Source organism: Aphelocoma coerulescens, chromosome 2 (assembly GCF_041296385.1).
Source record: "Aphelocoma coerulescens isolate FSJ_1873_10779 chromosome 2, UR_Acoe_1.0, whole genome shotgun sequence".
Classification (NCBI taxonomy): domain Eukaryota; kingdom Metazoa; phylum Chordata; class Aves; order Passeriformes; family Corvidae; genus Aphelocoma; species Aphelocoma coerulescens.
Window position 1 is genome coordinate 16,716,369 of NC_091015.1, and position 12,316 is coordinate 16,728,684.

The window sequence follows — 12,316 nt, forward strand, 5'->3', positions numbered from 1 at the left end:
TTTCTGGGGTAGCAGAGTGAGAATGGAGAAAGCCTTGATGCTGGGCCAGCCCTGCTGAGCAATGTGTGAAACGTTGCTGTGTTATCAGCACTGTTTTAGTCACAAGTCCAACGCGCGGCAGACAGGCTGCTGTGAAGAGGACTGACTCTATCCCAGCCAGACAGTGCACCCTAGAGCCAGATGAGAGGTGTTAGATTAGAAATTCAGATTTGAACCACTCACCAGATCTGACAGATGAGTTAGGAGTCTCCTCCTTAATGCCCATTTGCTGTCAGTGTCCTCTGAGGACTAGGGCATTGATCATCTTATCTGCATTTGATCTGAGTGAGGGGTTCCCACTGATCCCCTCAGAGACTGCTGCTGCAGATAGGCATACATTTTACTTCTGGATACTTGTAACTTGTATGACAGATATCTCCCAGATAATGGATTTGCATACTGGAACACATTAGGCATAATTTTTATGTAAATACAAAGCTTGCTTGTACAACTGAAACAAATCTTGCTTAGGTGGCCTATTAAATACATGTTTATTAGATGTGTAACTTTTCCAGAAATCCTTAAATCCTGAATCTAGTTGGTCATTTGTTTGCTTAACCTATGTTCTGAATAGTAGCACTATATGTAGTAAAAATACTGGTTTCAAGTCTAAAAGTGTTTTTGATGAAAAAATGGTCTTTTTCTGTTTAAACATCTGAATTTATTTTGTATCTTCAGATAGGAAAATGTCACTTGTGACACATGGGAACTTGTCTGTGAAGGATGTATTCCTTAGATTTGCAAATAATAGATCTTGAATCAATTCACTTTAAATAAGCATCCTTGTGATCTGATTTTAAATACTTAGTAGCTTTAGGTATTTTATAAGTTTATTGTGTAAATGTAAAGATGAATGTTCTTCAAACTTTTAACATTGATAGTGTATTGTAATTACTCTGTTATGGAAAAGTAATGTTTTGTTTGAAACAGATTTTGTTCCAAACACATCTGATGATGAAAGGAAGTATAAAATAGGAAATCAGGCAAGTGTTGGGCTGTTTAATCTGAGCAAGCTGTTACAAGCTCTAAAACCTTTATTGGATCCCAGGCAAAAGCAGCTGTAAGTAGTCCTTCAAATATCTTAATGCTTAAAAGAACTAGTGAGATGGGAGACCCTGTAATCACCATATGCTTAGGAAAGAAAGGGGTTAGCTTTAAAAATATATTTTTTTTAATCTGGAAATTGATTGTGGATTAATTATTGGCCAGAATAAGATTGGAAGGTGGGGAGAAAAGTTTTTGTTGGTCATAAATAATAGTAAAATAGGACCACAGGGAGGTATTAGATATTGTGTGATCCATTCTCCTTTCACTAAGGCAGGACCTTTGCCTGTAGTTTTCTGTTCTAGGTTTGTCTAGCTTGTTCTGTAGGACACTTATGAAGACTGTGCATCCTCCTGAAGTAACAAAGTAGAATTTTAATAGCCTCTTGTAAAAATTCTTATAGGAAGAACAGATCCCAGATGATTCAGAATATCAGTGTTTCTGAGATAGCAGGCAGAAGTTCTCATTATTTAGTGTACAGCAGTACTATACCCACAGCAGCATTTTAGTTCCTTAGAACTTGACATTTCTTTTGTTTTTCAGAGCTTCCCAAATTTTGGAGGGCTATGGTGAACACTATTACAGCCGGTATGCACTTTCAGAACTTAACCTTTGTAATCACAATACTAAAAATATATATAATGTTCACAATCTCCTTACTTTGTTACTATTTTCAGTTTCACAGAACTATTCAAAACAAAATTGGGTCTTCTTGGGGAGAATGAGAATGATAACTTTTTGATTGCTTTCCTTTTAAAAGTGAGTTTACTTTGTTAATTTTGTTGGCAAACATCTGAACTGATACCCCACTTGAAAAATACTCATGGAAGTATCTTTATTCACTAGATCATGGAAGATACAAAGGCTGATTTTACAATGACATTCCGAGAGCTGAGTGAAATTACTGCTGACCAGTTAAAGGAGCTCAGTATTCCTGAGGTATAAATACAAGCACCCAGTCTTAGGAATACTTAATATAAAAAAAGTAAATCAAGTTGAACATAACCCTGATATAGTAGAGGCTATCTCAAGCCACTCTTCATCTGGGAGATATGTTACTCTATCATTATTAAGGGACAGAGAGACTAATACACCCCTTGTTAAGCCTGTGTCTGGTAATGATGGATATGTTAATGGAAAGTGCTAATGAAAGATGCATTAATGAAGAATGCTGAAGTCAGATTTTCAGCCTTTGTTACAGGTCCAATATGAGTAGTCATAAATACTCATACACAAGTGGGAATGTGATTTTCTTCACATATAAGGTGGGTCTGCTACAAAAAACTTTCTTACCCCTCCCCTCCCTTTTTTTTCTGTTGTTTTGTTTAAGAATACCTTTTGTCCAACAAGTGAAGTTGAACAGGGTTCATGAGGAAAATTTCAACCTCAGCTCAACCAAACTATTCCTGCCATGGGTTTACTAGGTGGCCGAAACCTCTGCTCTCAAGCCTATTTGCTTATCTCAGTATCTAATGATATGTGAGATCCCATCTCATCATAAACTCCTGCTAGAACTCTTTGCCCAGAGTGGCCTCTGCCCTTTCTTGAGCACGAGATTGGTTTGAAATGTAACTTAAAGTGTAAGAATACATTTTGCTATTGTGTCCTGCTCAGCCTGGTATCCCATCCTGTGTTGCTGCTATTTCAGCCTAAATGTACTCTTCAGGACCAACTATAACCATATTTAAAAGACATGAGAGCATTTATTTTTTTTTTTACTTGAATATAGTGCAATCTTTAAAAGTGGAAATATAACTGAAATATTTGAACTGGAGTGAGATGCCAGGCAAGTCATAATTGGATAAAAAAGCAAAGGGGAAATTCTGAAAAGGAAGCTTGTGATCTGCTTCTGACAAGCAACCTGATCTGGAAAGAAAATAGCCTTTTTGCAAGAGCAAAATGATTTTTTTTTCTTTTATTCTTTAATACAATGCCTTTTCCATGTGATGAATATTGTTCATTTTGCCTGGGAAACTTCACTGCCTTCCCCAACCATCTGATTTATGTCTGTTTGTCTTTGAAGCCAATTTAAAACGAGAGCAGGTGGACTTAGGAGGTTGTTTTAGGCAGCAGGATGGCTATGTAAAACACAGAATGAAAATGAGGAGTTGATGGTTCTTTTTCCAATTATAATTAAGTGGTTTTGACCAAATTTTCTGATTTTCCTTGTTTTCATCTGTTAAGTAAGAGGTCTATCCTGACCTTTTCTGTGAACTTGAAGCCATTAAGGGTTTAAAAGTTGAGATACTCTAGAGGTAAGCAACAAAAAAAACAGGAGTTGTAGCTTTGGAATTAATCGTTTGCACAGGGGGGTGATAAGAGGATGGGTGTGTTTGTAAGAGAAGGTATTTTTGTCACAGAACCCAAGGGATTTTTCCATTTATGGCAACTCCATCTCCCCATCTTTGAAGGTGCTGACTGAGGAACCAGTGATTATGGTGTAGTAGTGACCCTGTTCCTACACTGAGGGTAATTTCCAGTCTTCACTTGGTAGCAACCTGATCTTTTTTTTTTCCATGCAATGAAATTATTTAGCCCATAAATTCTGAGTTCCAAAACTGATGTGGAAAAACAAGTACAATTTTATGCTGGTAAAAAGTTGTAATTGTTTTAAAGAATTTCAATTTTAAAGTAATTTCACCTCTGTTTATTTACACACCAATACTTTTATGAGTAAGTTTTCATATTGATTTGTACATCACTTAAGATTTTTTCAGCTGCATACTAAAGTTGACCTAAAAATGCCAGAATCCTTTGGGAACACTGCAGGGGTCCTTATATTTAGTGTTCACTGGAAACATTCTGAAATTCCTCTTAAAGCAGCCTAACTCAGCACATCTTCAAACAAATGCTTGATTCTCACACTCACCTGTTATTCACCTGCCTGCTTCCCAGCTCTTAGTCATTTCTGTGCTCATTTTTATGATCAAATACAGTTTTCATATATTTTTTACTCTTACTTCTTAAAATAACCCCAAAAACCACAGATGGGATCAAAACTTCCTGCTTTTAATTTCCCTTACATCTTTTTCTTGAATATGTGCTGTTTACCTCCTTTTATCTATGTCCATTTCGTCCTAATCTGCTCTTTCTCTGAAGTTCATTTTTTGTCTGTGAGCTTTGGCTGCTTTCAGCTGAGGAATATGAAACAGCTGTTAGCTCAGTGTAATCAGCCAGGGAAGCCTGGTTTGTGTTTGCTGTCTATCACTGGAGACAGTAACCCCAAGCTCTGATTTCTTGCTGTCTGCCTTTTCCAAGTTCTGTCTCCTCTCCTACTGTCTCTATTCTTCTCAGTCTTCCCCTATCCCTGTAGACTTTAGTTTCCCTTTTTCTCCACCTTTTCTTTATCAACATATTTTGCTTATTGCACTGTTTTTGTTGAAAAAAACCCTCTACAAATAGATCTGACCCATGTACAAGTCTCAGAAGAGCAAAACCTGTAGTAATGTTGCTTAAAAAATGAAATAAGTTAGACAATAAGCCAAGGAAAAACAGGGGTGAAGTGCTAGAGGTGTTTAGGTAAAATTTGTCATAACAGAGATGGATTAATATGGATGTATCATGCTAGGAAAAATAAATAATTTGAATACAGAGGAAAAGATACTAGTAGAACATTTAGGGAGAAAATTCCTTGAAGGGTCATCATATGTTTGCCTTTTAAATCCTTTTATTGTTCATTGTCCTGGTTCCAACTGGGATAGAGTTAATTTTCTTCCTAGGAGCTGGTACAGTGCTGTGTTTTGGATTTAGATTGAGAACAATGCTGATAGCACACTGATGGTTTAGCTGTTGCTGAGCAGGGCTTACACTAAGTCAAGGACTTTTCAGCTTCTCGTGGTGCCCTGCCAGCAAGGAGGCTGGGTGTACACAGGAAGCTGGGAGGGGACAGAGCCAGGACAGCTGACCCAAACTGGCCAAAGGGGTATCCCACACCACTTGGTGTCATGCTCAGCAAATAAACTAAGGGAGAGTTGGTTGGGGGACCCTGCTTGGAACTGCCTGGGCATTGGCTGGTGAGCAATTGTTTCTTCATTTGTATCACTTGTTTCTCTTGGGCTTTATTTCTCACTCCTTTTGATATTTTCCTTTTCATTGCTATTATTATTACTATTATTATTACTATTATTATTAAATTATTTCAATTATTAAACTGTTCTTATCTCAACCCAAACTTTTTCTTACTTTTAACCTTACTTTAAACCCCCACTGAGGGGGGAGCATGAGCAAATGGTTATGTGAGGCTTAGTTGCCAGCTGGGGTTAAAACACAGTATTTGTTGCTTACTTTGGTTTTTGCTTAACAAAAGAATTCTGATTACCTGCCATTAACTGTTTCTTTCTCTTTAGGAGTTCTGGGCTCTCCAGGATCTGGGTAAACACAAATTATTTTCAGAGTGGGTTACTATGTACCTCCTGAGATTAAACAGGTAAATCTGATTGCAGGCAACTTTAATCTGCAGTGATTTTGCATTGTCTTTAGTGGGTCTGATAAACTGACCCAAACATGGTTTCATGTGCGTTTTTTGTGTTAATGGTTCTAGATTGTGCTGGATTAAACAGTAATTACTGTTGTAGTTCTGTTTTGACACACAGGTACCTAAAAATGACATGGAAGGAGTCATCTGTTTTCTTTGTCCTTCACTGAGCACCTGATCAGATTTCTTTGGTTAACAATTTTTCTTAAAATACAAGTCCTGCAGATTCAGTCCAAGAATCACAAACAGGCTTTGCAAGTACATAGGAATGAATAGTGTTTAATTACTGTTTATATATATATATTTACTGTGTAATAACATTGCTTTATGGTGACAGGGGATGGAAGTTGAACAGTTGCAAGTACACAGATTGTGTTTGGAAACCACAATGTTGCATAGATAGGAACATGTGAGATTCTTTTGTGTTAAATCAATAAATAATCTAACATTTTTTCTTAGTTATATATGGTATGCATGGCTAATAGTAATGAAAAGAAATGCATATCAGGTACTTGGAAATTTTATTCAGTAAATACAATTTTTAGGGGAAAAAATCAATACCAGACACAAAATCTACAAAGAAGTGTGCAGTTCTTTCCAAGTCTAATCATTCTTAGAGATTCACACTGGCTTCCGCTGAACACAAATGCAGAACACTTAATGATTTTAATGAAAGTCAAATAAGATATTTCTAAAAATAAATCAGCATAACCCTCACTAGCTAAAGTGTTTTCTGTTTTTCTTCTTTTGGTTTGTTTTCCATGTATAGTAACAAGGGTGATTCAGACACCAAAAGAAGAACAAGAATGACAAGTGAGTAAAACAATCCAAAGGAATTATATGCTTGCAGATGGCAAATATCTATTTACATATGTTTCTTTAGTGTTAGGTATTTTTGGTTTTGGGTAGAACTAAAATATACTATTTTTCTGAAGAGGAGACACTCTCATTACAATGATATTCATATTACAACAATGAAACTCATAATGAATAAGATTGCTGCAAATCTTGTAACACTATACGTTCATTCTGTCTGTCTCTGTCCTTTCTGCATGCTAAAAAGAATTCAGATTTCTGATAGGGACACACTTTTTCTTTCTGTCACCCAGAGAAAAAACTGTGTGAAAGGACTATCTAGTCGTAGAAGGCAAAGGAAGGTGCTTTATTCTCCAAGTTATTCTAAATGCAAAATGGCAAAGGTACTGCAGTTAGGTATCACAGCAGAAACAGTGGATATGAAATTCCAAGAATTGTTCAGAGGGAGATATTTCTGATCTGCAGTAAGCTGTGGTAAATTTGTGAAATTTGCCTATAAAAGACAATGAGCAACTGAAAAATCAATGGGCAAAAGGGAATGAAGGAACTGCAGGATCTGATCAAACTCTGCTCAAGAGGTTTCACTGTTACACTGCTTTGCAGGGTGCTTCCTGCAAAGCAGGATGGAAATGGCAGCACTCTTTTGTTAGATATTGATTGGCCACTTTCTTCTAAAGCTCCAATCGATTTGCTGGTTACATGGCAGGAGCTGACACTGGCTTCCAGTAATGAGATAGTAAAACTACAGAGGGCAACAATTTATGGTTTCAGGTTTGCATCCCCATTTTCTAACAAAAGTTCTATCCATTCTAAAGAACACTTCTTAAAATTCTATTTGCATTTTTAGAAAGTTAATATGAAAAGTGCTACCAAGAAGAAAGATTTCTTTTATTGTTTTTTGATAGGGTTAAGAAGCTTAACTGTAAGTTTCTGAGGCCCTTTGCTCAATTATTATTTTGAGTTTTCAAGCTCCCCTGTTTTCCTCAGCTAAAACTGAATGCAGAAAACTGTGTAAACACACTTCTTATTTTTCTGTATCTTTTGAATCTGCTTTTAGAGAAAATCATGACATTCTGAGGTTTTATTCCAAATCAGAAAGGATCCTACTTTGTGGATGCTCTTCTGCAAACCATCATCATGTTTTTTCCACATGCACCTCAGAGGATCTTATAGTACAGGAGACAAATGAAACATGGAAAGGTTTTGCCTCCAAAATCACACTTGTGCTAATGGTCTTTGTTTTGGTAGCAGTCAAAACTTGATTTGCAAAGATTCATGGTTCAGTTAGTTTTCTTCCATATAATCAACCATCACTCTCTATTCATACTGCAGAGCTGCAAAAATTTATAATAGGCTACTGATGTTCATTTGTTATTGTTTTATTTAAAGTCAGCAAATCTTGTTGGATTTTTGCTAGCTGCTCCATATTCCAGTGTGACTGAAATTTCTTGCACAAGTTTTTGGGATTTTTTTTCTTTTTTACATTTTTACATCCATGCATTTAAATAGATTGTTTAGATGCCCGTGTGGTCTCTTTAAAATTGTTTGGGTTGTTAGTTTATTTGTTTGTTTGTTTAAGCATTTGCTTGTAACAGCTGTCCTTGTCAGTACAACTTCCAGCAGAAGTCTGGCTCAATTCAGTTAACTCTGCATTTTTACCCAGAATTTCATGTTAAAGACAAAACTGTCCTGGCTCCTCAGATTCTCGTGGGTTGGGAAGTTCCACTAAATTGTGTAGTGCTGTCTTTGACTGACCTTGAATATATTGGCATTAACACCTCATTATTCATCACCCTTCCCTAATTGTTAGTAAGTGTCATAAAATATCTCACTTCTCAAAGTACATTACCTTGAATCATTTGAAGTTGATCACTTATTCATTATTTTTATTTTTTTTCTCCCTTTATTTAGTTTTCAGTTCTTAGTAGTGCTGTATCTTGCACTGCCTAAACTTAGCTCTTCTGGAGTTGATCAAAAAGTTTTGACAATCCAAGTCTATAATTGTATTTCTTTACAAAAGAAGCATGTAAAAGAAGTAGACCAGATCATGCTTATAAGGGCAAAAAAGTTCATTTGCTTTGTCCTTTTCTTACCTGGCTTTTATTAATCTTTCATAATTATCTTGTCACTTGTGTTAAATACTGATATTTTTAATACCACTGTGAAACCTGTCAGTTTGCAATTGTTAAGAATTTATTTCTGGGACAAATATTCTCCTGCTAAAATGACTCACAGCTCTAATGTGAATTACCATTTTTTGAATGAGTCATATGTTAACTTTTTCACCTTTAAAATTTTTTTAAAATAGTTATTACACTTTACTAGTGATAACCCATTTACTGGATTAAATCAAATTCTTGGGCAGAGCAAATTGTTTTGCCTTGTGGTAAAACTAGTTTTTTAACAGGGCAGGTTATTGTTATGCCTGTGTAGAGGTTATCAGGATTTCCAAAAGATGGTTGTATTCATTGGCTTTTTTAATATGTGTAAGTACACAATGGACAGTGGGGATGTGAAAAAGAAGAATGTCTGTGGCCCCTCTTAATATATTATTTGTAAATAAAATAAAGTAATAACTAATTGATTAGAGGAATTGAGTAGAGGTGAGATGGTAATTTTGATTTTCTGCTTTCTCCAATACCCTCTTTCAAATACGCTGTATGGATATTTATAAGAATATTTTATAAAGCTCCATGGATTTTTTAAAAGAAATATATAAAACTAACATTTATTCATATATAAAACTAATGTTTATTCATATAAAATGATGAACATACTGGGGACCTCAGTGGAAAGAGAAGGAGATGAAGTTTGTGTATGTCCATAAATCACAGACTTTTGGTTTCAAATGCCTGGGTGAAATGCCTTTGGTGTCACTAACTAATCTCTTAATGTCATAAATGCCTACTGAATTGGGGAAAATATACACACCAGTGTCAAATTAAGACATAAAAGCAGGCTTGAAGTGTTACAATTGTTCTGTAACATTGTTTTGATCATTAGTTAAAGGGAAAACTTTGTCAGGTAAAATTCTAGCTTTTAAATTGCAAAACAAAAATAAGAATTTTGTTTACATAATCTGCAAAAAAATTGGTAATTAACGCCATGTGTGCTTATAAGAATTTTCCTTGGCATACAGTTTGACAGAACTCCTTTTAGAAGTTGTTAGTGGCTCTGCTGTAGGATATACCCTGGTTTACTAATTCAGCAGTTTCATTTTTAATGTCCCTACAATCTCTCTACTGCTCATCAGACACAAGCAGCCTGAAACAAGGCAGGGAAGCAGTACAGTTGACATGAGGGTTTCCAGAAGGATACGACAGACAGCTGTGGAAAAAACTGAGGAACTCTGCCTGACCCCAGCCAGGAGATTAAAAGGAAAGTTGAAAAAATAGTTTCTAAAAAATACACCTGAAATGTAACATTAAAGGCTTTTATGGCTAAACTTTTGTTTAGGAATATCTAAGTACATATACTTTAATGGATATCTAAGTATAAGTAATACAATATTCATTTTTATGATCTCCAGGAAGGTATTGACAACATTGAAATACGTTTTTCATCAATGTAGCAGGAACCTAGGCCATGGTGAACTCATCACACTTGAAAAGCCTGCTGGTGTTCCTAACAGGAAATCCTCCGTTATCAATGTCATGTTCTATGCTACTCTAATTTCTGTTTGGCACTTTGGCACTACTGATAGTGCAAGTTTAAAAAATCCTTTTAGCAACTCATGGAATTAAGTAGATTGATTAATTCCTTTTCCTTCTTATGCATTTTTTTCTTGATCTGCAAATTTAAATCTTCTTGAAGATTTCAGTGACTTGTTTCAATGACTGTTTTCCTTTTGTTGAATATGTCTGACTAAATTTAACATGATTTACTCTTGGTTTCAGCTGTTAATCCTAGATACATACTTAGGAATTGGATGGCGGAATCAGCAGTGCGAAAAGCTAATTTGAATGATTTCTCAGAGGTAAAATGATCTTTTTTTTCTTGACAGATTTAATAATAATTGGCATAATAGCCAATGAAACAATTTTTACACTTACACTTTGAACTGTACTACATTTTGACCAACATTGTACCCTATAACACCAATTGCTATTTAAAATATTAACAAAATTATTAATAGCATTAATTATAACATAAATAGTAGCAGCTATATTAACAGTAGTAATAATAATAGTAAGGAATTCATGTGTGAGTTTCTGGAGCCAGGAGGGTGCACAAGGCAACAACTTTCCTTGTTTACCAGAAAACATTTTGTATAAAATCTTACCCATTTTTAATTGCTTCCAGGTTCAGCTCCTAGAGCAGGTTTTACAACACCCCTTTCAGAGGCAGGAGGCTGCAGAGAGAGCAGGGTACTCCCTGCACCCCCCAGCTTGGGCCAAGCACCTGAAAGTCAGCTGTTCGTCCTGAGGGAAATTTGAACAAGCAGCAAGAATGATCAAGGTCAAAGCTCAAGCCTTCAAATAGGGCTAATGGATCAAGTCACAGGAACTTCTCTCCCTTAGACTTTGTGGACTGTAATCTGCTACTATTCCTGACCAACTTATGAAGTCTTAAGATTAAAGAAATGCATCACTGTGTATGATTGCATCAGCAAATTATATTGGCATTGACGACTCTGCCCTTCACATTCAGCTGCACATTACTTTGAGTCCCAGTATTTAAGTTCTGCCAAATTGTCACACTTAAAGTCTCAAAATTCATGGCTGATCAGGTGGGTCTTAATAGCTTTTAGTGACTAATCAATTTAAAATCCATATAAGCTAGTTTTAATAATGCAGTATTTTGATGAATTTTCCTCTTGCTCTTACACACTGCTCAAATATAGTTGTATTCTGCAGACATAAATGTTCTTAAATCTTGCAGACCTGACACACAGGATGATCATCTTAGAGCTTGACATCTTTTCTCATCCTGATTATGTTTTGTCCCAATCAACTGACAAGAGATTTAAAGGAAATTCAGTGAAATAATTAGCAAAGATGTCTGTCTTGGGAATGACTTACTCCACTATAAGTTTTTGTATCTTGGCTGGTGTCAGGTGCCTATCAAGCCTGGACCACTGCTCTTTGAAAGTATCTATTTGATAGTAGTAGAAAGATTATTGGTGCATAGATATGAAGTCTCTGGAAGAATTCACTGTTTGGACCTGGAAATGGACTGTCTTGGAAGCATCTCACTACATATGCAGTCAGGTCAGTACACTTTTGTATGCAGCCACCCAGTGCTGTAAGGGACTAACAGAAATCTTGCAGGGAAAGTATTTAAAGTTCTACTGAAGCTGTTACATAGAAGTCATCTGAGAAAGAAAGACTAATCTTTGAGTCCTGGGTCTTGTTATTTGTTCTTTTTTGATACTCTAGTTCCACAAAACTTTAAGTGTCTAATTAAGCCAAAATTAATCAGCAATCAGGTCTAACATTTTGCTAGAAAATTTACAGGAAAAAATCTTTTATCAGAGGGCTTTTTTACTTCTTGATCTTACCTTGTCTGTTCCCAAAACCAAAATGGATTGTTCTAGGATCTCCATATTTTTTGAGTGCCAGTGATTCTGAAACAGAGGCTATTAAGTGGTATAATAAAAATTTCACAAATCTATTTCTCAAAATGTGGAAAAAAATGTGTATTATTACAAATCTTTCAGAAACTAAAAGAAGATTTGAATACCTTCTTAACTATAATCAATACAATTATTCAGGACAGTTTTCCCTCAGACATACAGCTGTTGAAATATAAAGGCAGTTGTTGAACTGTAAATAGTAGTATCATAATGGGGGGCACAATACAGGTGTTTAAATACAGTTTTCTGAAAATCCAGTCTGAAGTGTGAGCATCAGACATATGCAAGTCCAGCCTGGGTTAGCATTCCTTGTGCAGGCAGCGAGTGCCCTCCTGCCATCACTGGGATTAGTGTCGGAGCTGGCACCA

At 35.8% G+C, this 12,316-nt stretch overlaps 1 protein-coding gene across 3 annotated transcripts in view; it reads left to right on the forward strand.

The window, feature by feature from the left end:
• Positions 1 to 11,996, forward strand: part of LOC138106273 (protein adenylyltransferase SelO-like) — a 23,310-nt gene extending 11,314 nt beyond the window's left edge. For 2 of the 3 annotated variants that reach the window (XM_069006600.1, XM_069006601.1), the window contains 8 exons: positions 970 to 1,099; positions 1,627 to 1,671; positions 1,761 to 1,842; positions 1,930 to 2,022; positions 5,430 to 5,509; positions 6,327 to 6,370; positions 10,270 to 10,349; positions 10,676 to 11,996. In XM_069006600.1, coding sequence (XP_068862701.1) covers positions 970 to 1,099; positions 1,627 to 1,671; positions 1,761 to 1,842; positions 1,930 to 2,022; positions 5,430 to 5,509; positions 6,327 to 6,370; positions 10,270 to 10,349; positions 10,676 to 10,798 — 677 coding nt within the window. In that variant the 3' untranslated portion in view covers positions 10,799 to 11,996. Of the gene's footprint in view, positions 1 to 969; positions 1,100 to 1,626; positions 1,672 to 1,760; positions 1,843 to 1,929; positions 2,023 to 2,272; positions 2,349 to 5,429; positions 5,510 to 6,326; positions 6,371 to 10,269; positions 10,350 to 10,675 lie in introns of all 3 variants that reach the window. The other variant, XM_069006602.1, reaches the window with a different exon arrangement.
• Positions 11,997 to 12,316: the final 320 nt, after the last annotated feature.